This window comes from Anopheles bellator, chromosome 2 (genome assembly GCF_943735745.2).
Source record: "Anopheles bellator chromosome 2, idAnoBellAS_SP24_06.2, whole genome shotgun sequence".
NCBI lineage: Eukaryota > Metazoa > Arthropoda > Insecta > Diptera > Culicidae > Anopheles > Anopheles bellator.
In genome coordinates, this window is record NC_071286.1 from 51369195 (window position 1) to 51395324 (window position 26130).

Below are 26130 nucleotides of genomic sequence, written 5' to 3' on the forward strand. Positions count from 1 at the left end.
TCTTAGTTATAAGTAGGATAACATGACTCAATGTTATGCCACGTGCCATAACAAATAATTTAAACAGATTGAACTCGAAACATTTTCATTTCAATCGTTTTAATACCTTAAACTTATTAAACAGCTGCAATCCCAATGTGGAATCTGTATTCTTATGTATGTTAAATCATTTATGTCTACTAATGTTCCAGGTTTAAATACGGCTTGGCTTCCAAACAGTATTTTAGCAAGAATTTGTTAAAATATCATTTGTTCAACTATTCCCCGAAAAACGAACGAAAAGCTTCCATATTTGCTATGGCCTCTCTAGGTTGAAAGTCCTTTTTCTTTTCAGGAACTCCCAAACGAAAAAGACTGGCTGGTAAATTCTAAAATAAAATACGGCGATGCATTCTACGGATTTAAATTTCACCCCGTCAATTGTATGTTTTACCACACTAATTTTGTTTGTTTCCCATACGATTCACGTAGAAAAGTGCTTCACTGCATCACCGTTTTGTGGCCGATCTTTCGTCGGCAATTGTGTGTTGTGTGGCGGCGATGATTGTGTTGATGATTTCCTCTTAATTCGATCTGCCGCCCCAAACGCCGATTCGCCAGCCGATTTTAATGATAACATCAACCGGGCGACGGGGGACGGAGGGGGAATTCGTGCGTTTTGGCGACTGCAAACGCAAAACCCGATACCCGAGATTCCCGAGTCTGCATCTGCAAAAAAGGAAAGCAAAAGCATGGGGCCCAGCATAAAGGCAGTTGGAGCGTGATGGCGTCACTGACTCCGACGACGGCTCCGGCTCCGGTTGTGGCTGCGGGACCGAGAACGCAGCTGCTCGCGCGCCGATTCGCGGATGACCGAGACAACCCCGGGGTACGAAGGTGTCGAAAACGTGTCCGCTCGGATCAGTTTTCTCTGACGCTCGGAACGGAACAGGTCACAGGCTGCCGCGCGAGGAACCGGCCCGCTGGCTGCGCTGGTGCATTTTCGGTGCATATTCGCAGCGCGAATTCACGTGTCCTGTGTTTGTATGCGAAGGTGTATGTGCGATTGTGTTGGTGCATTTTCTGAAACATTTGTTTACCACGCGAAAACGCGCGGTCACGCAGTCTGGAGCCGTTTCGTGAACGGATCAGAGGGGACCGCAACATATTACATTGGCGCTGGTGGTGCTCGGCTCGGTGTCTATCCTTGGCGGTGATATTAAACCCTTTTCGGACCCCGGGCGGCCGCGATGAAGTTGTATTGCTTTTTCGCAAGGTGTCGTCATCGTGAAAGGCCTAGGACAATCGTAGGAACCCCAGTCTGGGGCGAATGTTACGTTATTTTTATAGGCATTTCTTGGGCTGGAAGATTGGACCGGAGATGTCACCCTTCAGCGTGCTGCTTTTTGCGGGTCAATCTTTTTCGGACCGTAGACCGATTTGAGCGTTTCTTCCGCCCAAACTGTTGGCTTATTAGTGGGGCCACGAGCGTAGGTGCGCTCGTTTGTGAATGAAAATTATACCCTCCTCCTCCGGGCGTGGGAGCTCACGATCACGACGCTGTCCGGTTTGCGGTTTGCGCCAACGCAACAATCAGCAGTTCTTTTTATTTATTTCGTTGTAACACGATTAGATTGGCCGCATTGGCGGAGAAGAAAACCGAAAGCCAAAGGGCCAAATGGGCCTCTGGAATTGAGGAAAAAAAGGCCGCAGCGCGACTGATGATGTGCTGCGTGAGCGAAAAACTGCAACCCGTGACGCGCGTGAAATAATCGTGACCGCACATTTGATCCGTTAGCCTTTGGCCTTTCGTAGCGAAAAGGTATCCAAAGGGGGATCATCATGCGGCAAATAATTGGCCAGACGACGGCTTGAGCAGTGCTTGAAGTATTTGACTCTCAATAAGAATCGAAATCGAGAACTCGAAACCCCGCTTTACAGATCAAACTGTACGCATCGACGACGGTAATAAGATCGATGGTAATCGGCACAGGATCACCCTCACGGTGGGTGCCAATAAATTGATGTTCAACCCGCGCAACCCTACAGTGTGATTAATTTACACAATTATCCCAACATCAAAAACCGCTTATTCCCCGGCCCGGCTGGCGCTGACCGCCTGCCGAGGGCCACTTCCCGGGGGGCATGGGGGACCCCAGGACCCTACGATTAACAGCGATTAAGACACCTTCACCTTCGTAATCATCGATGTTAATTTTTACTAACTGACAACACGAGGCCGCCACCGCAGGCACCGAGACTCATCATCGTCACCATCATCGACGAGGGGTCCTCGTCGTCGCGGACTCTCAAGTGTCGGGCAAAAAAGCCTGAAGAAAAACAGATCTTGATCGTTCGCGCAGCACATTAGGTCGCTCGCTCGAGAGGTCGTCTCGGTGCATCTGCTGCTGCTGCTGCTGCTGCAACGGCGCGAGTGCACATTCCTTCGACTCCCCGAACGAACGAGTTCTTCGAAGCACAAACAGTGAGGTTGGCAAAGGCGCCCCTGGCACCGTGGCAGCCACCGAAGTGTTTACCTCGAATTTATGGTTTAATTTCGGGAGGCAAAAGGCCGACCCTCGGTGTGTTTGTGAGTGCGTTTGTATCGTGTGCGTGATTATTATTTTTCTTCTAATACTGCTTAATTCCGCTTTTTTCCCCCCGAACGTTCCATGCTTGTTGTTGTAGCACACCGTAAAGATCCGTAAAGATACGTTAAAGATAGCCTCGGAGGTAAAAAGATCGAGATCATTAGTCAACACAAGAACGGGGTGTGAAAAGGCTCCCTGCAGCCTGCGGATCGACCGCCGTAAGATCGACACTGAAGAGTGAAGCGGAAAAAAGAAAACCGTAAAACCCTCTGAACGTAAATCCGTGTGTGTGTGCATGTGCGAGTGCCGGTCGGGTTAGTGTGTGGACAAGGAGCAGAAACCAGGAACGCATAGATCAAGGCTTGAGACGGACGATCGGAACACCGAGCCGGACAGGCCGTCTCGCGGGATCCGAGCGGGGGTAAGAAAGGTTTGTGTTAATTAATGGCATTTAAATTTCTCCGTTACACTATCTCTCCGCGGTACCGTCCGCGGTCCACGCGGGTTCCCACCATCCGAAGCGCGATGCAGTTCTAGCCGAGACCCATTCCGAGCCACGGCGGCGTACGTACTCGCACACCGATCGGCTTTCCCATGGGGCCTAAGGGACCTTTCCGGAGGGCACATTCCAAACCCGATCCCGATCCGGAGCCACCGCACCTGGGACGCCACGATCCACGATCCTGCTGCTGCTGCTGCTGCGTGGGGAAAGTCGTGAGGCTGGGGAAACATTTCACAACTCACAAAACCGAACAATTATTTACATTGACATTATTCCGGCGTAATGCACGTTTCGTGTCGCTCTTTCGAAACGGTTTTTGTTTATCCGTCTGCTCTTCCCGCTTCCCGGGCGCTTCAAAAGTCCACCGGGCGAAGTCTATTTAATTAGTTTCGTTTGACCCTCACGGGTTTCGTGGGTCCGAGATGTCGGGAGGCCCGGAGAGGATCGGATCCTGGCCGGGGACACCGTGCAATTAATGACACCGTCTGGTGTCTGGGAACCGTTCGGGGGACTTTGGGTCGGGATACCTCAAATTAATGTCATAAAAATACAAGTTCCCCCCTGGCGGGCCTTAACTTTTAGTGGGAGATTCGTTATTGGGTTGTTCTAAACGAAATTGATGTTGTTTCTGCAATATGCTCACACAAGGAGCCTATTGGACGAGGGATAAGCATGTCTTCCCATAAGTTTTGGTATGCTTTCCTATTGGTTTTTGATCAAATGTTTTACCCATCAAAAAGTTTTTGTTTCTATTTGGGCGTACAAACGAATCATACAAATGATCAGTTATGATGTCTTGAGAATCTTTTTAATGCTCAAATACGTACTTTGCAAACATTAAACATTTCCAATTCCAATAGGAGTATGAACGTAGAAACATACCTTCTGCTACGTGTGCAGCTCAATGTTTGAAGCAAGTGTTTGAAGCAGCATTAGAATATGAAAGACGAAGACGGTGTTTTCTTAACGATTCACTGGCACAATGGAGAAAAGGAAGAGAAACCCACAGATAGGCCCACCTGTTCGGTGCGTAATATACATTTCTCAGCGTTTCCAAATCTTCAAAACCTAGCAGTAGAAGCGAATAGAACTGAACAGATTTTCATTGCAAACAGGAGCTCGGGACCTCCTTATAATGCTGACTGGATGCTCTGGTGCTGCCCCCCAGCATACTGCTAGGTAAATGTTAGCGCAATTCCTCATGCATCACTGCATGTATTTAATTACCATAAATCTCAAAACTCCCGCAGACACAGCAGAGTGATCCACCTGCAAACCCGGCGCCCCCCCAAAGGGCTGGCCATGCGTCCGCACCCCAAATTAAGCACACATGAAATCACTGCCGAGAAAGAGCGCAGCGTTTATATGCTGTAAAAATATTAATTACCACATTTATTTACAGTAAATTAAGCCACAAAGTAACATTTTATGACGCAATCGGACGGTTTCGGGCCTTCGGGTGCCGGATGAATCTCTCCAAATCTTTTGCCGCCGCATGCGTTGGATTTCGGCTTCTTCCGTCCCGAGAAACGAGAAAGATAGAAATGGTAAAGAAGAGGGAAGGGAGGCATCGATCGCAGGACGAGCCGAACAAATTGAGGAACGCAGCTCAGGACGCGTCCGCTGTTGCTAATGAAGGTAACAAAGTGGCTAAAACGGCAGTGACGGACGCGGAACTGTGGCTCGGCTCAGGGCAAAGGTAGTTTATTGAGCCATGAAACCATCTACGGATGTGTCGCTCTTTCATGTCGGACTGAACGCGGAACATCGTCCATTGGTTGGTCATTGCGGTCAAAAAGACAGATGGAATGGAAAAGGCATTTACTACAACCTTTCGGTTCGGTTAGGAAGAGAAGTAGGTAGGGTTAGTAGAAAGAGTAGAATAGTGGGTCATTACCGTTTTATTATCATTTATGACGAACGATTTTCTTATATAAAAATGTAGTTTCTTACTATTTAAACTCTTGGCAATGTCGAAATTACCTTATGCATTCAACATCGTCTGTGGAATGCCCAGAATACAGCGAACTAACTTTTGTAATAAATTTCAAATTAATCCAAATTGTATTCCAAACGCACGCAACCCAGAGATAGTCTAAAGAAGCGTTTCTTCTATTTCTCTTTTACTACACTGTTCAATAAGTTCGTAGCCTCGATCAGAAAAAGACACTTTTATGGGATTCGACGATTTTCCAATACGATATCCTGTATTTTTTCTACGATTTCAAGCGTTGCGTCTGTTTTTTGACGTTTTTGACATGGATCGTCTTGAAGGCTACTTCGACCGTGAAGAGTCCCTATACACTTTCAACATTCGTCCATAATTTTCCATTGCTTTTAAACCTTTAAAAAATAAAAATTTAATCTCTGCACGATGTTTGATTGTTTCCCTTGTAAAAATGCTGTGACACGTCGATATGGCTTGTAAAAAAATTAAGTGACCGATTGAAATGAAACTTGACATACTTTCATATGAAGAGCATACCAACATAACAAAAAAAATAGTCCCATATCAGCACTCTCTGTCATCGTGGCTACGAACTTATTCAACACACTAGTAAATGTAATAGAAAAATCAATTGCAATTACAAAATCTATTGTTGCTGTGTCTACGCATCAAGCTAGTAGTAAAAACTTCAATCTATAAGCTTCTTTCTTGCCACGTCATGTTTTCATGGCATTCTATGTAACAATTTTACAGCTGGAAAACGCAGATTATGGTTCCTCCTTTCTGACCGATCACTGATGTTCATCAAACCAATCAAAGAAACCTTTCATCCAATGCAGAACCGGGTTCAACTTACTGATTCACATCATTATTAGCGATGCTATTCTTCATTTAAAAACTGAGCTCATATCAATCCTCTATGTCCTTTATGGCTCTACGCAACGGAAACATGAAGCTTCTCAAATAAAAATCTTAATATCAAACCGTGACAAAATCGAATTATTTACGGCTGGCAGCGATTTATGGCCCATGTGAAGATCGTGATTGTCGACTACTTTTATGACGATTGCAACTGTCTGAATGACTAGCTCTAGCTTACGTATTGTTTCCCTAACGTTAGATCCCCAGATGCATACAATATGCTGCCAACCGTCGTAATGGTAGCGTAATAGAATTCACCACGAACCTCCGGAAAGTAAGTAACTGTCCGGGTCGAGTGAGCCAGGCCAGCCACTGTCAAATGCTGCTGGTGTTCATTTTCCGACTTATCAGAAAAACGTGTTGAAATTTATTTCCAAACTCGTGCTTTGGACGGATCTACGGCTTTCTCTTAATCAAGACGGTTACACACTCGGTTCCCGTATCGGCTCCCGTATTGGGTGGGCTAAATTATGACCGAAAGTTTTGTTTGTTTCGAGTTTTATTTTTACGACGTCTGGTTAGTTCGGCAAAGTTTCCATCTGCTGCGCCTAGTCCAACGGCTGCGACTGATGCCGTCCTCGGACCAATCGGTGTATCGAGCACACACCGAGCACGCTACATGTTCCAATGATTGTAAGAACATTTATTTGCTTCCCCAAGCACTGGGAATTAGGATTCCCTGGCTTGGTGGGTTGTGGTGTATGCCGGTTTCCTTTGCCGGCCTCAATGTGCCATACTGCTATTAATCCACCAGCAGCAGCAACATAATCTAACAGTAACAATAATGCCCGCTTGGCACTTAGCTTAATTAGTTGCGGGTTAAATCTGGCCGGAAGCTGTTGTTGAAGGAGAAAATCTCCGCAACACTAAGGCGCAACAAAAGGTCCACTAACGAACAGCGAGCCGATCAAAGAGAAAGTTGAATATAAAGTTGAGTTAAAATGTATTAAGGTTGAGTCATAAGCTTTGATTTACTTGTATCACTTTTTGTAATAAACATTCCTTGGGGTTTTGTTTATAAAATAGCTACGCCGTTTGATAAAAAAAAAACATAAAGTGAAAAAACAGTTTAGGAACTCGAACAAACAAATGCCTGTCCACACGTAAACATATTCGAAGCATTCATAAATTGTTAAACAGATAAATTAGGGTTTTAAACAATGCGCGATGATTCAATTCGGATTACGAAATTAGAGGGTCCATGGAACAACATGACAGGGAAATCGGAATATGCACTTAACATAGACATAGAATATCTTCTTACCGTGCTCTACAATGAACTCACGTTGAGAAAAGGCAGTCAGAAAGGTGCATCAGAGAATAAGCATAAGAAACATCGGTTTTAGTTACGAAATAACGGTACGGATTTCATGGCCCATAGCCCTAAGCCCAAGTGGTAAGTGTGTACATTCTGCAACTAGGAGAGTTACTAAACCAGCGACTTGTTACCCTGAGTATGATCGCTCTTAAGTGTATCGACACTCAAAATAAAAAATTCTATCATTCTTGTTCTGCCACAACCGCTTCAAAAAATTTAAGTTTAAGTTTAATTACATTTAATTTAATTTAATTTAAGTTTAAGTAGAATATCATTGTAGACCTGCAACGTGAACACTGCCTTTCTTTGATAGCTTTACCTTTCTATACTCTGTTGATCTGTTTTGACCATCCTGTACAATCCGGACATGTTGCCAACCAAACTCGATACGAATCCGAATAAAAGGATCCAGAGCAAACATAGTTGTGATGCGTTACGGTTTTCCCTTAGATGACTTTATACCTCATCTATGCTTAAATCGAACGTTGTCAGCTCTTGGGTCTCGAGCTCTAAATGAGTAGGTCTATTAAGGTTTGCCATCAACGGCATTCCGATTTCCGATTTTGTAAGGTCGTCGTAAATGTCAAAGCTGTAGCTTGCAGTCGAAAACCATTGACGAAAATACTGTATCGTTCCAACAAATATAATAAAGTCACATGAATTAAACTTGATGATTTTTTAATGACTCACATCAAGACAGAATTTCATTTTCATAAACCGTACGATGAACGTTTTTAAAAAGGAGAAAAACCGCAATATTAGGAGTGTGAATTAATTCGTGCGGTTTTACAATGGATAGCGTCACTCTCTGAATATAACAAACATTTTTTTATATGAAATATGTATTTGATAGCAATTGTAATTACGCATCTAATGCAGTAATGATTGTTTGGTCAAAGTGTAAATAATACATTTTTTAAGCATTTGAACATGTCAAGTTTTGTTCCTGGTAAAGCGTTTTTGCGGGGAGTACTTATTCATTACTGCTTGCACGGCAGAAAAAAGGATTCCTGTACCGATTCGTCCCTGGTGATGAAAAGAGGAGTGATTACAAGAATCCTAAACCCAAAAAAGGTCTGGATACAGCTTTGTGAGCCAGATCCATGGCAACCAAAGCGAAATATTCTCTGCACAACGGTTATGCTGAGCATATGGTGGGATATGAAAGTTGTGGTGTACTATGAGCTTTTGAAAGCTAATGAAATTATTGAAGGACAATCCTATCAACAACAATTAATGCATTTGAAGCAAGCTTTCGCTATAAAAAGGCCAGAATGTGATAAAAGACATGATAAGCTGATTTTTCAAAATGATAACTCTCGACCTCACATCGCAAAACCAGTCAAAACATATCTCGAAAATCTCGGATGGGAACTGTTAACGCCGCCACTGTATTCACCAGACGTTGCTCTTTCGGAATAGTATTTGTTCCGTTACATGAGTAACGATTTGGCAGCAGAGGGATTAACTTATTATGAAAGTATTGAAAAACGGAGCTCTGAGGGGATCGCTGATAAAGATGAGAAGTTTTGTCGACACGGTATCGATAAACTACCTGATAAAAGATGGCAGAAAGTAGTAGCTAACGACGGACAATACTTTCATTAAGATAGTCATACGGTTTTATGTTGTAATTAGGTTACAAAAATCGAATAAAAACCGCACAAATTAATTCACACACCCAATAGAAAAACTAAACTTTTAGTACACCGCTTAAGTAAAGGAACCATTTTCGATGCACGACCGACCAAGCCCGGGACGCGGTGCTCACTGAGTTGCTTACTCAACAGTATTTAATCAGCGACCAAGGGGTTAAATTTCCATCTCATGCCAGGCTTCCGAAACGAGTGGCTCCTCGGTGGCCCAGGGACCGTGCACTAGAAAAAGCCCAGCACGTCGTCCCATCGTTTCTTCGCCGAGGACTTTTGTCTTTCGCCTTCCGATTTTCTGTCTCCCGTAAGAGTGATACCGGGAGGCCCCGTAGGGAGCCCGACAAAGGTACACCGAATGCAGCGGCGCGATGGCGGCCGCAACAAGTGTACCCCGATCGAAGAGAGCTAATCAGACAAGTGCATCTGCCGCCAGGTGGTCGAGGACATTTGCATCTGCGGTGCGCTGCGCTGCAATTGCATGCAAACCGAATGGTCATGTGCATTCACCGTGGCACTAATTAGCTCTTAGACGGGGGCATAAATGTCTGGTCGACGGAAAAGGCGCGCCCGGACGGGTGGCGGTGGTGTCAAGACTTTCCTCCTCCTTTTTCCCATCAACCCCACGCGGCCTGGTGGGCGGTGCATTGCGCTGGGAGTTGCATTTCGGGCGCGTGCGTGTATGTGGCCGCGGCCACCGTCGCCACAGCATCGCACCCCGGACGGCTCTGCGGCCGACTGCAACAACACTCATGAATATGCGCACATACGACAATGATGTTGTCGAAGAGGTCGCCGCAACGCAACGGCTGAGCATGGTAATGAAGATGATGACGATGATGATGATAATGGGACCTTTCAATCTGCTGATTCCAGCATCTCCGTGCGGCTCGGGGATCCTACTACTCGCGAGAAGATTTGAAGGGTTGATTAGATGCACTTTAATGCCTACAGGGCCGCGTTGCACTTTCACCCGAGCCCGAGTGTCCCGAGGCATCATTCATCTTCGTCTAAGCCATCCCGTCAACGTCCGTGTCTATCTTACCGAGGTCAGTATCTCTTCAAAAGCATCATCGCTTCGAAAATCCGGTCGAGATCAGGTTTAAAAAATATTCCTAGTCACTAACAAACAAAGGGCTAAGCCATGGAAATAGAAAGGCACTGTTGGACAATCTTGACAAAGTCCAATCGAATACTTTTAATTTTACGACCGCGAAATTGTTTCTTACGCGGCCGATGTTATAAAACAGAAGAGGTCGGAATATTCTGTTTGGATTTCAATGCAGCACCCCGGGCCAGGCGTTAATTCCTCCGCTAATTCCCGTTAGCGCATTGGTCAACATTAAAAGGTCACCGATTATTCGCCCTTTTCTTGGCACAAAATGGGCCCCCAAGAGAAAGGAGGAAATAATCGTCGGCGTTGTCACCAGCTTGCTGCCGTTATCTACACGCAGCTTCCGACTTCTGCGGTCAAGCGGTGTGTGTGCTATGAGCTATGCTTAACTATGTGCTCTTTTTGCCTTCCCCACATCGGCTTCGTTTGAGGTCGTGCCGGCGATCGTCAACTCGAATCCCGCCGGCCGGACGGCGGGAAACGGTTCTCTCCCTGATTGCTGCTCCACTTTTCGTTCTTCTATTTTATGCTGCTCGCAACATGCACATCCTCTCTGGCGGCGGCGGCGGCGGCGGCGGATGGCGTTACGGAAAAGCAGGTTTTGGGTTCGCTTTCGGTATCTCGCCGCGCTTCGCTTTGATCTCCCGGCCGGCCGTCGACCGTTCTGACGGCGGGTTTTAATCGTCTCTGCGACTTCGGCACTCACTCGATCGGGATTGGTTTGCGGAATGGGGCAATCGGAGGAATGGCGCGGCACAACGGCTCCATATCCGGGAGCAGTATTACCACGATAATTTGTGTTAACGATCCGCGCGAGCGACTATTTTTTATGTGCCCTCGCTTCGGCGAAGAAAACGCAGCCGAATGTGGACCGCTCGATTTCCGATTTATTCGTCGATCGAATCGGTGGCTACCAAAAACAAAAAAGGTTAACTTTGGATCGCAGCATACTTCTGGCTGGAGGCGGCGGCCACCGATGAACTGGTTCCGTTGAATTCGCGCACTCGGATTCCTGCCAAATTCACGAATCACGAGTCGGACGAGCGAACCCGGCGAACGAAAGCATCCTACCGACAACCGCCGACAACGTAGCCTGGGATCCGGTGCAATTGAAACAACTTCCAAAACAGTATACCTGTCAATAATCGGTACAACTGTCAATGATGAAAAATTATGATTAATTTCTTCTTTTTACATTTTGTGTTGATGCAGTTCGTAGTGGTGCGATATTGAGCCTCTGTAAGCCCTTGTACCAAATTGAACAGCTATTTAATAATAATGTTCTTAATTTTTTTGATAAGAGTGATAAGAGTACAGAGATATTCCACATTGGGCTTGCTGCTATTTAATAAGTCTAAGGTATCAAAATGATTGAAATGACAATGTTTCGATTTAAATCTATTTAAACTATATGTTATGCCACGTGGTATTTAGTCAATTTATTCTACTTATAACTAATAACTAACAACATCTTACAACTAGCCAACTTTAAAGAACTTCAGATAATTAACTCCGTTCAGATTATTGTATTCGTATTGACTGGAGGTTAGTTTTGGAGCATTGCGACCACAGAGATGAGGCGTAGATTAATAGAGAGAGGAAAATTATTTTGTATATGAGAAGATTATTCGAAAAGTTTAGTTTTGACTTTCTGTTGATTAATGGGTAAAGCAGTTTGATGAGTATGTCTAGTTTTCTATGCAACATTTCTAAGTGTGGACGGTAGCAGTAATTTAATACATTTCTAGTAGCAGCAGTAGCAGTAGGTAGGTAGGTACTTGATGTGAGAAGATCATAATACATTTCGACTATCTATAATGATATTTTGTCCACTTAGGGGGAAAACTCGCTAGCTGCTGAATTAATTGAATAAGAATGTGGAAAAGTATTGATATTGATTGTGGAATTGTGGAAGTTGTTTTATCTTCCAGTTGTTGTAATAGTTTTTATAGGAATTAACGATTTTTCGTAGGTTCTTCGTCGCCGTTTTGGTTACCTTCCTTGTTGATAAGGCCTTGCCACTTCCCACGCTCTTGTTTTTGGAATGTCGGATGTGAATATATTATAGAGATAAGGACCAAGGATACTTCCTTGTGGCACACCAGCGGGAAAATTAAAAGAAGCAGATGCTTGCTGAAACATATATATGATATCTTCTGTTGTTGAGATAATGTTTTAGTATTTTTAGTATGTACAACGGAAGATTACGCTTATGCATTTTGTGTAGCAGTCCGTATTGCCAAACGCTATCGAATGCTTTTTTTATGTCTAAAAAGGCGATAGCTGTCGATTTGGCGTCTGATTTAGCTTTACTTAAATGGTTTATAACTCTGGTTAATTGTAGTGTTATGGAGTGTCCTGATCTGAAACGAAACTGCTGGATTGGAAAAATGTTATTTGAGTTGCATGTTTAGTACGATTTCACTTAGAGAGCTAAGCAGGCTTATTTATTTATTATTAACTGGTTTTATTATTAGAATTATTTTTGCTGTCCTCCAGCCATTAGTGAAGTAACCGTTAACAAAGCAAGCGTTGAAAAGGCGAGTGATGAAATGTTTTGTTCGCAGACCGGGATGTTTGATAAGATTGTCCATCCCAGGAGCTCAAAATTTTTTAAGGTTATCTATTGTGTTAATAATGTTCTTAAGTTCTTATCTCACCATTGCAAATCGAGATTCTGACATTTTAACCAACTCTTAACGTTATTGAGATTTAGTTGTTCTACTTTAAACAAGGGCTAACCACTAAGGGGCTCCACACTACTACTTTAAACAAGGGCTCAATTTTCTTGCTAAGCAAAGAATAGGAAAGTTAGATTTGGCACGCGTTCCCTTCTGATACGGTTCCTTATTGATCGCATAGATCGTTTAAAATTAAAAATAAAATTATCATTAATATAAATAACAAAAAATCCCATCGCGGAAAGAAGCTTATTCATAGGTCGTTTAAGGTTTAAAATTCGCCAAGTTTGGCAAAAGCAATCTTCTAAAAAGGGATACAAGAACATACGAAAAGTAATGGCGTCTTCTTCATCCAGCCTATCTTCAATATGCATCAACTTTGACTGCAATGTGTGAGAAAAGTGAGTTACTTTCGGCGAACGCATTAATTAATCTCATCTCACCGATTTGCTCCTTCATCGGTAGAGTACCGAGTTTCGGTACGTTTTATGTCACTCATCGTCCAGTGCCCGGTTAGCTACGCTCCACATCCTGCAAGGCGACTCCCGGTCCAGCCATGGATGAGAAGGCGTGTCGATAGGGACCACGCACCACTTGAGTACTTCATTTTCCCTGCCCTCGAGAGGCCTCGAGAAAGCTTAATCATCAACTACTACCCCGTTTTGCCGATTGGCAAATGTTAATTGGCGATCCTACCCCACCCGAACCAGTGCCGCCGTTGGCTACTGCCACTCGGTGGCGATGGTTTTTTCCTAAAATAAGTTGTCCGGTCAGCCCGGTGTGGCCACCAGTCAGTGCGAAGTGTTCCGATGCTCACCAAGCACTCGATCGGGCCGCCGGGGCCATCAGGGTAGAAATATTTTTATGATTTTCTCCAATCGTAAATATAAACAAACCGGCCACCGGCCGACTCACCAGTAACTCCGGTTGGTCCAAAACTAGTTCGTCTACTTTGGCCCTCGCTGTTTGGCTCTCTCTCGTACTACTGCGTACTACTTCCAAAAATACTTTCCTAGGGCCAAGCCGACAGAACTGTCCGTCAACCATCTTCTCTCTGTACATTTTCACGCAAAACCTTAACCAGTCAGATGGCCAAGATTACAAAGCAAGGAGTTAGCCTCCTGGGCAGTGCCCGGTGTTGGGAGGGAGCCAATCAAATTGTGCTCAAAGGGAGGCCTCGATGGAGACCCAAGATGGAGGCCGCCTATCGCTCCTTCGCATCGTAGGCGCAGAATGCGCCAGCAGCCTGTGCCGCCATGGTTCTGGTTCCGTTCAGTTTCCCATAATTATTGAGAATCACTTGGCCGTATAGAAATTATTTAAAATTAATTAACATTCATTATAGCGTTTAATTAACGGAAGGTGGCCACGGCAGGACAGGGCGGTGGTGGGACGAGGGCAACCGCAACTCCATCATTGCCCATCATTAGGAGGAGCACACGAATGGCACACGAATGGAGATAATTTTCAATCATTCGCATTCACGGGCCGAAGGACGCGGGTACGCGGAAGCCGGCGCGGAATAGTTGCTGGACATAATCCGTTGTAGTCCTGTCCGGTGTGACAGTGAGACAAAAAAGACTCCGCTGCAGACATCCCGTTGGGTGGTGCAGCTATGCGATTAAGCAAATCACGCAGCCGCCGTCGCTGAAGCCGATGTCCATGGGAACGTATTATCTCCGGCTCCGATGGTTCGACCGATGATGTTGCTAATTTATGATACATTGCTTATAAATAACCCGCAAAATTGGCTCATTATGTCGTCGCACCGCTGCCAATCATATGGCGCACGGGAGAGGCCTGAGCGTTTCTACACATTAGCCACGTTGTATGACGACAGTGGTCGGCTCACCACGATCGTTTTCAACCTTTACGCCGTATGTGGCGTGATTGCAACGCAGCAGCAGCAGCCAGACGGCTGGACCAGACCCAGCGGAAGCCTTATGATCGCTTATGCTGCAGCTGTTAATAAGCGCTCATTAGTGTAAACCTCCCACAACGGCCGGGGGGACATTACGCTTAATGGAACTGTGGCGAAATTGGTCACTGTTTATTTTAACTTGTCAGCGCCGGACCGCATACGTCAGTGCGTGTAATAGTGGCCATCCACGGCGGCGTCGGTAGTGATCATAAAATGTGACACGCGAAACACCGGTTGGCTGAGACTGCCTTTCCACTAAGTGCCACATTCGGCGAGGAGATTGATTCTACAGCTAACCACGGGTCAGAAAATGCCTTCAAAAATCTCCGTTACCGTTACAAAAACTTCAGGGGGCTGTATTAAAGTTTAAGCCGTGGCCAAAACAGTCTTGTCTCGTAAAAGCCATCCCAACAAGCTCGAGGCAAACGGCCGAACGGGGTGTGCTTACGAAAAAGGGCAAAAACGTAAAACGAAGGAAGATGTATAAAAAAATTAAATGAATAAAATAATTTACAATACATACATGTTTTTAATTTTTGTTGCCCAAAAGCCTAACCCAAAACATCTTTATATGAGACGCAATAGTTCCTGTACATTTTAAGCTTAATTTAGTCTCTACGGCTTCTTATCTTATCACTTCTTAGCTTAGCACTGAAGGTAAAAAATGGAATCAGTGGATATTTTTGCTCGGTTCTTCTTTGCTTCTTCGGTTTGGAATTTTTCGTTAAATTAAAAATACGGAAATTCATTATGTGTTTATTTTTTGTACAAAAGCATATTCCGCAAAAAAAATCGCAAACACTAATTAGTTCAGAGTGGTCGATAAAAGATATTTTTTTTCATTTGGTTATAAAATACAAACGGCTTAATATTTTTCGATGCTTGAACATTCATTCCAAATGTTCATGTCCGTGGTAGTTCTTCAGATCAACCGATACGATATTTGAAAAGCACATTTCATTTAAGCTTATTTCCCCCTCAGTGGCTGTGTTAAGAAGCAGAATTGTTGTTTTTGGAGTACAGAAAACCCACCCATCGTGAAAGAGAAGCAAATGCACCCAAAACGAGTGGCTTTTTGTTGCGGATTTTGGCTGATTGTGTTCTTCACTGAAATTGAAACTGAAGATTTGGACGGCATTTGGTTTCAACAGGATGGCGCTACGTGCCGTACAGCGACAGCCACATCGATATTTATATTATGCGAACAAATCAGCAACTATTGACAACCTCAAGACCCAAATTTAAATTGCTATTGCCGAAATTGGAACAGCTACAATCGAAAATGTACTCAAAAATAGGTCGGCGAAATGAGCTACTGCCAAGCCAATCGTGGTGGACATTTGACCAAAATTGATTTTCACAAGAAAATGGAAGGAATGAACCCTTCAAATAAATGTTCAACCATTGAAAAATATTCAGCCGCCAATAATCAAATGAAAAATTTCATCGTTAATCGTAAAAAATTGCAATAATAAATCGACTTTGTCAGAAAAACAGGAAAGGCCCACAAACAACCTGTTCCACAACGGTGATAGCAAAATGAGTTGCTGTAAAAAAGGAATAATAATACTGTCGTCGATCGTTGATGATCATTGTGCGAAAGAATCACAAGTACAAAAGTAATAACAAAGTCCTACTAATTTAGTATGCAAGCAGCTTTAATACTAACAAAAACCCCGAAGTAACACTCAACCTTTTCCATTTCTAGAAAAAAAAAAATGTACCACGGATTGAGTACTAGGCATGATTGTACACTTCATTTTTTACTTCTACTTCACTATCCTTCGACATCCAATTCATTCATGGATCATCTGTGTGAGCAAATGTGTCCCTTTAAAAACCTGCGTTTGTGTAGGTTTCGCGCATTAATCGCAAAATGTCCTCTTGTTCCACAAGCGAATTACCGCCCATTGCGCCATTCTCGGGCGGCGCGATTCTTTCAGTTCGGCCATAATTTGTTAACAGTCGAAATTACCCTCATTACACGTACACGACCGACCATCCTCCCTCTTCAACACATAGACGCGGGGCGGGCAAACACACAAAGGCCAAACACGGCCATGTTCTCCGAGGACCCGTCGAGAGGACCGGAGCCCCTTGCCGACGGCCCTTCGTAGATTCTGATTTGCCGGAATCGCTGCCGGAGGCTTTCTGCCAATTATTTTGCAAATAATGAAATCGTATCGTAAACGTATTTGCGTAGAACAACGCCCCCTCCGGCCAATTCCGGGACTCCGGGCTTCGCGCGGATTCGATCTTAAAATCTGCTCCCGGTTTCTGGCATTTTTTTTCTGGTTTTTGCTGCGGCCTTTATTCTTGAGTTCTCTCACCGCCCACCAAACACGACATAGCGACTGCTGCCGCTTTTCATAACGCTTACATTGTTTACGTTTTCCCTTATGTACGGGATTTATGCTGCGGGCCTGCCGGGGGTACTTCGGACGTTGTATACGCGTACCTTTCTTGTTCTTTTTACTACGTCCCCCGCTTGTGTCCCGCGCGGCACACAAGATGGATTATGAGGTTTTAGCAGCCTAATAATCGAGCTACTGACGGAGAGCACAAGCGTCATAAAATTTTTGCCTGAAATCCGATATTTTATTTCTGGGGAAACGGGCTGGGGCATTGATGCAACAGAAGAAAGAAAAAACCCACATACAAAAACACCGACACGAGCTACAGCATTTCTGTCCGCGCAACGTCTCTGTTTATGCTGCGCGCCGCGCCAGCAGCCAATGCCGGTTTCATTAAGTTGCGCTATGAGCTCCGAATGCATTTCGCTCCGAACGATCCGTTTCATCATCAGCCCTTCGTCGTCGTCAGTTTTTTCCAGTCTCTCTTTCTTTCGTTTTGCTTCCTTTGCCCTGCCTTTGCCTTCCAGTCCCTCTATGCTCGTCGCCATGCAGTTCCCGATCATCGGTGCAATGTTATGGTTTACGCCTTCAAGAAACGCATATGGTGGCGCAAAAATAATCGAGAATTACGAGTACGAGCCGTGTCTTTAATCCATCTTCTCTTTACACACGACGTGTAGCTGCACTGCCATAACTTCAGAGACCGCCGTTTTTACTGCGAACATGATTTGTATTATGGAAACCGGCATCATTTTATGCTCGAAGATATGATGACAGCACAGACGCTGGCTGGCTGACGCTGGCGGAGAGGCATGTTTGACTCAATTACGAAAGATGATATCTAATCACCTCTCCCATCATCCTCAGCACGATCGCTTAACAACTCGAACTTTGACGCCCGTACCGCTCAGCATTCAAATTTGCTTGCCGTTGATTGGTGTTGGTCTTAATGATCAAGAAACATGTGCGTAGCGAGGATGTTCTTCTTTTCAAATAACTGTAACTTTTTAAAATTTATATTCACTCAGTCATATTTTTCATTGATTTATCAACGGCCATACATTGATTTAATTCGTTATGCAGGGTGATTCATTAAGGACACATGTTTTCATTTAGTTGTTTAAAAAAATGGCTGAATATTTTTCGGTGCTTGAACATTTATTTTAAAGGCTCATTCAGGACATTTGTTTATGGAAAATAATTTTGGTCAAATGTACAACATGAGTTGGCTTGGCAGTCGACCTAATTTGAGTATATTTTCGATTGCATCTGGTCCTGTCTCAGCCATAGCCATTTTAATTTGGGTCTTGAGGTCGTGTTGCAGGTTTGTTAACGTAACATTTACGATTCACCACAGGCCAAAGATAAAGGTTTTTTGAAACCCCAAAAATGACAATTATGCTTATTAACATGGGCATCGAGCTGAAAATTAGCTTAAATTAAAAGAGCTTTTCAAATATTGTTCAGTTTGACTTGAAGACCGACCACTTTGGAAATTATTTTTTCATATTTTCCAATTTTCTGCAATCAAAATTGTATTTAATACATAAATGCCACAAAATGTATTTTATACATAAATGAATGTAATGAATGAACCTTTCGAATAAAAGTTCAAGCATCGAAAAGTATTCAGCAATTTTTTTATAACCGAATGTAAACATGTGTCCTTAATGAATCACTCTGTATATCGTTGTCTAGCTGTTGGATTGATTTGTACAAATTATAATTAAAAATCGGGAACGACTTCGAATCTGGGCTATGTTGCATTCCATACAGCAGTTAAAAAAAATATATCTTTTCCTATTTCACTTCGATCTCATTCCCGATGGCCAATATTATCATTTACAAAGAAAGCCTTCAGGCTGCCAGTTGCCGGCCAATATTCTGTTTTTTACCTTTTGAATGCTGCACAAATGTTTTCCGGGTTCCTTTATCTTACTTATCTGCATTCGGCACTCGAAACCTACAAAATCTACACTTCTTTACGGAGCCATCGAACGCCTAGATGCTGCTTGTTGTGCTTCGATTTTAAGCCCCACTTTGGAAATTGAACCGACGCCGGGAAAAAGGATTTTAAATATTCATGTCTACGCGTCGTCATCAAATTCCACGCTTGCGGACGCAAACACCAGGGACGGCGGGTTGTGCAAACTTGCCACATCTTGACTCACTTATCTGTTCCGAATGGATGGACCCGTTACGTCCTAGGCCACAAGGGTTGCTCTGCAGGGGGGGATCAGCATTCGTAGCCCGTCGCTGTTCTAGAGCATCCTTTATGTTCGGCTCCCCTCGTGTAAATACTTTATTAAACGGTTCCGGTTGCAGTCAGCTAACTTTATAAATCATTCATTGATACACCCCGTGAAGATAGAGACGCTGAGTCGCTGAGGTTGCGTGGAAGCGAGCCTTACACTGAAACTGCTGAGTTGAGATGGCAGAGAGCAAAAGCCAAATAAATAAATATGATTGCAATCGAAACAACCAATCCGATCGCTGGCCGCAGCTGAGCCAGCGGTCGGCTGTCCGCTATATAGGATGTTCTCGTTCATAGACCTAGTCTGTGGCGGCTAGTCCTAGCGACGTGCCCGGTGGTCCTGTCAACACATCTGCTCTCTACGCTCATGGGATCTTCAAACGGCACGCAACGATGTGTTCTTACAAAGCGTAGATTATCCAGATGATTTCCAGTCTACGAACGCCCAACCCAAACAACCTCGATGGCCTAGGCGCACGTGTTGTCTTTTAGAACCGTCCCACTTCTAAGGACGCACGTTTGCTGAAGGACTCCACAGTGACTCCTCGTCCACAAGAATAGCGCCGACTATATTTATCGACTTCACGGAAAGTCGTCGGTTTGTTTGTCGTCAAAAACGGGAACTGATATTTTATTTATTGTCAGCTTTCAGCCCTTCGCTCCCGGGCGACATCCGTCCGCCCGGGACCATTCTTCACCCCTTCAACTAGAATCCCGTGCCCGAGCGACGACAGCATAACGTTCGACGTTCGTCACCTCAGGCGACGACCCCTCTGATAGGCTCCGGACAACCCTACGGAAGATGACAAAATAGGCTAGACTCGCCCCGAACAGAACACCACACAAGAGACATAAAACATATCTAATCCGTCTAATGTTATTACGGCGTATTACAGATCCCATCGGAGCGGCCCGAAACCCAAAACATCCTGCGCCCTTTTGTCCCTTGTCCCTTCCGATTGTTTGTTTTCGGTGTTTTTTATACTCGCCATAGGCTTTCGAGTGGATGCGGGCCATGTTCGTTTCCGTGAGGATGTTTTGCTCCTTCGGAGGCTCGATTTCATCGGAGGAACTGTCTCTCCGCGCACAGAAGACGTTAATCCGACAGAATATGCGAATTGGGTAGGCGACTTTGAGCCACTGTTTGATAAACAAACCTACAGCCGTCGGCTTCAGTTCGGTCTAATTCTAATCGAATCACCATCTGGAAATAAACAAATCTTTTTCGTCCTTACAAGTGATGCGTTTATTTAAAAAACAACAAATGATCGTATCAAAGATTTCAAGTTTACAAACCACGTCTCAATGTGTTTTTTGCTCTGACTTGTGGAAAATTGATTTATTCAATTAATTGTTACCACGTGGCTCTAACGAAATCAATTTTCGATACAGTTTCAAGCATTGTTGAATATTAAAACAAACAAATTAATCCATAACCAGCACAGATATAATATGTTTTTTTCACCATTCATTCATGGTGGTCAAGTCAAGGACCTTTTTTCACTTTGTTATAAAAATAACTTTTATTTGAAATGACTTTCATGACTATTTTTATGAAAAACAATTTCGGTAAAATGTCCACAACGATTGGCTGAGCCCATTCGGTGGACCAATTTTTGAGTACATTTTCGGTTGAATCTGGTTCTATCTCGGCAATTTCAATTTCAATTTGGGTGTAGAGGTGGTGAATATTTACTGGTTTGTTCGCGTTACATTTGTCCTCTCTATTTGTACGTTTTTAAACTTGATCGTTAAATAGGTTACCGTTTCAGTTGAAGACCTATCACTTTGGAAAAAAGTTTTTTATATTCCCCAATTTTCTGAAGCCAAATTTATTTTTTATTCATAAATAGCATGAATCAATCTTTCAAAGAAAAGTTCAAGCATCGAAAAATATTTAGCAGTTGTTTTTTTATAACTAAATGAAAAAAAGAACATTGAGTTGACCACCCCGTATAATGAAGCATTACAACTAAACGAAATATGGGTGGTGCTGAAACTTTTCAATAAAACATTCAAGAAATGTCTATCTTGTCAATCGGAAGAGGTGACCACTCTCGAGAGAATAGAATTTTGGCTCCACACCATAGGGAAGCAAAGTATGGCCAATGAAACAATGAACCCGCTTTGGCCATCGAAATATCCATCAGTAAATGGTGGGAAAAATTAACTCCTCCAAATTAGCTCCATAAGACTCTGCCAAAATCCGTCAAATAAATTACAATTTTGGTCCGGTTCTCTGTTTGCAGCACCGGGCCCACTGTGCAGAGTGGCCGGAACCATCCAACCATCTGGAATTGGGCCTCGGACTGGGCATGGAAATTTTGATTGCAATTTTACGATACACCATTCGGCGGCGCAGTCAATTTTATAGTGCCACCATCTGCGACGTGCGCCCATCGCGTGGGGATGAAACTGGCCACAGAAGGTGTAACTCGCCGGTCGCCGGCCGGATTGCCCAAAATATGACATGTGTTTTACCGGGCCCTAAGCCCCCGACTCAGCCGAGGGAACGAGGGGATGAAAACTTAATAATGAGTATGTATTGCCTCGGCGCCTCGTCCGGAAACTCTGGCAGCAGCGTGATGTTATTAAAAATCACTGCCTTCTCTGGCGGTCGGTTGGCCTGCGCCTGTGATGTGATTCGATCAACCGGAGCTTATTGAACGGACATTTATCGGTCGGTTGCTTTTTTTCCCCGGACGTTGGCAAGGGTGGTTGAAGAATCATTAAACTTTACGACCTCAAAATGGTTTCCCATTTGTTGGGGAAAAAGCGGCGAAAATTCTGTAATATTCTTACCCGTCTCTTTTATCTCATTTTACCCTAGAGGGCTTACCGCGCGATGATGGCACGTTCCTGCTAGGAAGCGAAGAGCGCCGCAGACTCCGGGAGACTTCAACGCAACGCAAGCCCGTAAGCGGAAGCTCCTTCTGCTTCCTCCGAGATCCCGATACCCGCTGCCGGATGTGCTAGAGCGGGACAGAAATCATGGTACAGCCCAGCGAGGTCCGCCTTTGGCTCAGACTGCTACTGACACCGCTGGCCCCGCTAGTGCCCCGGAGCGTCCGGCGGCCGTCCCGTTCGTTCGATGTGCTGCGCCAGGTCCTGCAGCTGTCCCTGCTGATGCTGGTGTACTGCAACGGGCTGACCGCTGGCAGCTGGTGGCGCATCGCTGACCTCTCACTGGATGCGGGCCACTTCCACCGGGACAACCGCAGCTTCGAGCTGTGTGGCGACAGCAGCTTCTTCACACTGGCCCAGCGCGACAAGTGCTACGATAATCCGGAACTGCTGAGGGTATGGTTCCGCTTCCGTCTGTGAGGGGGCCGTACGGTAATAACCGATTTGCGCTTTGCAGGTGATTGTACATGCGGCCAACACGGCCAAATACGAGTGCCAAACGTACTTCCAGAACAACCGCTGGAACTGCTCGGCCAAGCGTGGAGCCACCATCTTCTACGGGAACTTTGACGACAAAGGTACGTATTTTCGTCGCCGTTCGTACGATTTGGGACGGTTTTGCTGTAAGAGACGATCTGATGGGCGATGACGAGTTTGAGAATCTGAATCTGAAGGTTTGTTTATGACATCAATCCAACCAATTCCACGAGAGTAAGGAGTAAGGAACGGGATCCCGGGATTACTAACGTACCTGGTTTTATACTGCCTTGCGTTTGATAAAGTATCCACCTTTTTTTATCTCCAAATAGTAGGTTTGCAAATAAAAATTATGAACGAATTTTGAAAGTGTAAAGAAAATGGAAGAAAGTAAAGAAATGAAAGTCAAAGAAAATAGAAAGGGATGTTTTTGAGTTTAAACGTGGTCGTACTAGCCATCAAGTCGATTCACGTCAAAAACGTCAAAAAACAAACACAACACCAGAAATCGTAGAAAAAATACAGGATGACGGATTGCAAAATCATCGAATCAATGTTAAGAGATTTAGTATAAAGCCTAGCCAGCTCATTGAGTAGTATAGCCAATATTTTGACTGAAATATTGGGTTCCTGAAAGCTGTTTCAAAAAGGCAGCCCGCATTCGCCAAAAAGGAAACAAAAATGCATTCGAATGCAATTTTTTCGGCAACATTTTGAGCTTTTTTGAAAGGAATGAAGTGGAGTGTCATCACTATAAAAATCACTATATTCAGTTTATCACCATGATCCTGACTCAAAACATGGTGCTAAGGAGTGGTTTAAACCCGATTCTTCGGCTCCGAAACGGGTTCGTGTCCAAGAGGGCCCAAAAAAATGTTCATCAACATAAAAAAAATCAGATTCAAAAGCATCAGTTTTGTGGGATGTAAATGAGCTTTTTGCTAGCGGATTACTTGCAAACTGGTAACACAATAAATTTCGATTGTTCCTGTAATCTTTTACACGAACTGAAAGGGAAAATTCATGAAAAAAGGCCCGGTTTGAAGAAGAAAAACATCCTCTTTCATCGGGGCAATGCACCCTGTCACAAAGCGCACAAAATCCATGGATTACAGTTCGAATTGTTGGGGGTATTCAGTAGATTTGGCCCATGGCGACTTCCATCTGTTTTCAAACCAAAAAAAAATCGTTCGCGTGAAAGCGTTTTTCATCAAATGATGGCGTCATAACCGATGTGGAAGAGTATTTTGAAGCCCTCCCAGTTTCTCATTTCAAGGATGGAAATTTATAAATTGGAGTCTCCTTGGAACAAGTGTATTGATGTTCAGGAAGTCCATACTAAATAAAGAAGTACATTTCAAACCATAAAAATGTGTCCTTCTTATCGACCCGCAAAACTTAATGAACCCCTAGCAACATTGATTGTCGGATCGGAAACGCTGTATTTTTTAGATATTGCTGTTGTATAAAAAGTCCAATGCTTCAGCCCATTTTGATGTTTTTTCCAAAAAGTTTGATGATTGTACAATCAAAATCGTTGCAAGCCACATAAATTGGGGCTTATGGGTTCTATAAAGCTTATCCTTAAAAATGGTCAATAATGCTCTAAAAATCAGTTACCGTGCCGATACCTTATCTTACGCATCGTTTAACACGGTTGCTGCTCGTTTCGCAACTATCGCTTATCGTTCAATGCCATTTCCACCAGGAAACCGTGAAACGGCCTATTTGAGTGCCATTAACTCCGCGTCGCTTGCGTGGACCATCACCCGGTACTGCACCAAAGGCGAGCTGACCACCTGCCACTGTGACCACATCCAGCGCAAGAAGCACAGCAAATTTACCTGGGGTGGCTGCTCGGAGGACATCAACTACGGCATCAAGCAGGCGCGAATTTTCACCGATCCACAGGAAAACCGCACGGCCAGCTTCGGGCTGATGAATCTGCACAACAACGAAGCGGCACGACGAGTACGTAAGTTTGGGCCGTTTCCCCGGGTTGCCGTAAATTAGTGAGACAATGAATCAAGTACCGTCCTTTGGGTTCAAATAGGCAAAATAGTTTCACTTTAACGGTTGCCATTGGACCTTTTTCTGCGAACTGTATCAATAGTAATCCGCAGCTCTGCTGGCCACACACCAACACTATAGTAATGCAAACTACTCATAACTCTCCGTTTACTTGCACTATCGCTTCCCACCGTAAAGATATTAAGGTCGAAGATGGAAAAAGTCTGTAAATGCCACGGAATGTCCGGCTCGTGCACGACACGTGTCTGCTGGCGGCGGCTTCCGTCGATGAAGCTGATTGCCGACACGTTAGGCTCGATGTTCGACGCAGCGGCCCAAGTGAAGGTAGCGTATTGAGCGGGAGTTCTACCCTTTCAGAAACGTACAGACCTGCTAATGTTTGCTTTCGTCCTCGTATATGCAGCCCGTCGAAAACAAGGGTGTCATTAAGAAGCTGATCCGCAAGGACGTCGAGTACAAGAAGGTGAATAAGTCCGACCTGGTGTACATTGCCGAGTCACCGAATTATTGTGAAGAAAATGAAAGGTACGTGTGCGGGCGAAGCAATACCAGCTTTTTGTTCGACTGTGACGCCACTTTCTCCCCACAGTTTGGGCATCTTCAGCACTCGCGGTCGATTCTGCAACCGAACCTCGTACGGCATCGAAGGCTGTCGGCTGCTGTGCTGCGGCCGCGGATATCAAACCCGCGTGCGCAATGTGGAGGAAAACTGCAACTGCCAGTTCGTCTGGTGCTGCTCGGTCAAGTGTGACAAGTGCAGTATGCGCAAGGACGAGCACATCTGCAACTGAAAGGGGAACGGAACGCGGCGTGGTTACCTGTCCTCCGCGTAACGGGCAGCCGGCAACTGGCATCCGACATCACGCACGCAGAATGTATCACTATTTATTCACCCATCTCAGATCATCCATCCATCATCATCGTTGTCGTTGTCGTAACAGTCACTTCTCTCCATCGAGATGCTGTGGAGGACACTTTTCAACCCATCCTCCTGCTACGGCGTTAAGTATCCTTACGCACGACCGGCATCAGTAAAAGCATCCAAGCCGCAAAGTAAAAGGTCTCGCGTTGGAGCTTGAATTCGATTCGAACACATTTTGTCTAAATCAATATCAACCATCCAACCATCCGTTAGTTTTCCGTTTACTATTACAATTAGCTGTCGCCGTCGATTAGTAGTTGTGAATAATAAAATGTAGCTCAGAGGTCTTGGTTTGTAGTCACGTAAACAGCGGCCAGCAAAAGCAGCTGTTGATTCACTGAATCTACACTGCAAAACTTGCTGGCCACTGGGCTTGAACCCCGCTCAAGATCGGTACTCGACTCTTTTACGTGTGTCCGCCCCTTTTTACAATCCGCGAACAAAAGTGTGTCCATGAACCGGGAGCGAACGACATCGGGTATCGAGAGAAGCGGAAGGGACGAAAATGAAAGCATTTTGAATTTCTGTGATTTGATTTAAGAAGTTTTTGATATTGTTTTACTC

The 26130-nt window shown here is 44.5% G+C and overlaps 1 protein-coding gene across 1 annotated transcript; it reads left to right on the forward strand.

Annotated features, from left to right (window-relative positions):
• The first annotated feature begins 2864 nt into the window (after positions 1-2864).
• Positions 2865-25486, forward strand: LOC131209856 (protein Wnt-1-like). The gene is made up of 7 exons (XM_058203005.1): positions 2865-3000; positions 22063-22532; positions 22594-22714; positions 24322-24584; positions 24822-24968; positions 25048-25169; positions 25234-25486. Exons 2-7 carry the CDS (start codon positions 22224-22226, stop codon positions 25433-25435), a joined length of 1164 nt encoding a protein of 387 aa, XP_058058988.1. The 5' UTR covers positions 2865-3000; positions 22063-22223; the 3' UTR covers positions 25436-25486.
• The last annotated feature ends 644 nt before the right edge of the window (positions 25487-26130 follow it).

Coding starts and splice junctions, on each gene's coding strand:
- LOC131209856 (XM_058203005.1), top strand. CDS start 22,224: ATGGTACAGCCCAGCGAGGTCCGCCTTTGGCTCAGACTGCTACTGACA. Junction 22,533..22,593: donor ATAATCCGGAACTGCTGAGG/GTATGGTTCCGC, acceptor TGCGCTTTGCAG/GTGATTGTACATGCGGCCAA. Junction 24,585..24,821: donor ACAACGAAGCGGCACGACGA/GTACGTAAGTTT, acceptor CCCACCGTAAAG/ATATTAAGGTCGAAGATGGA.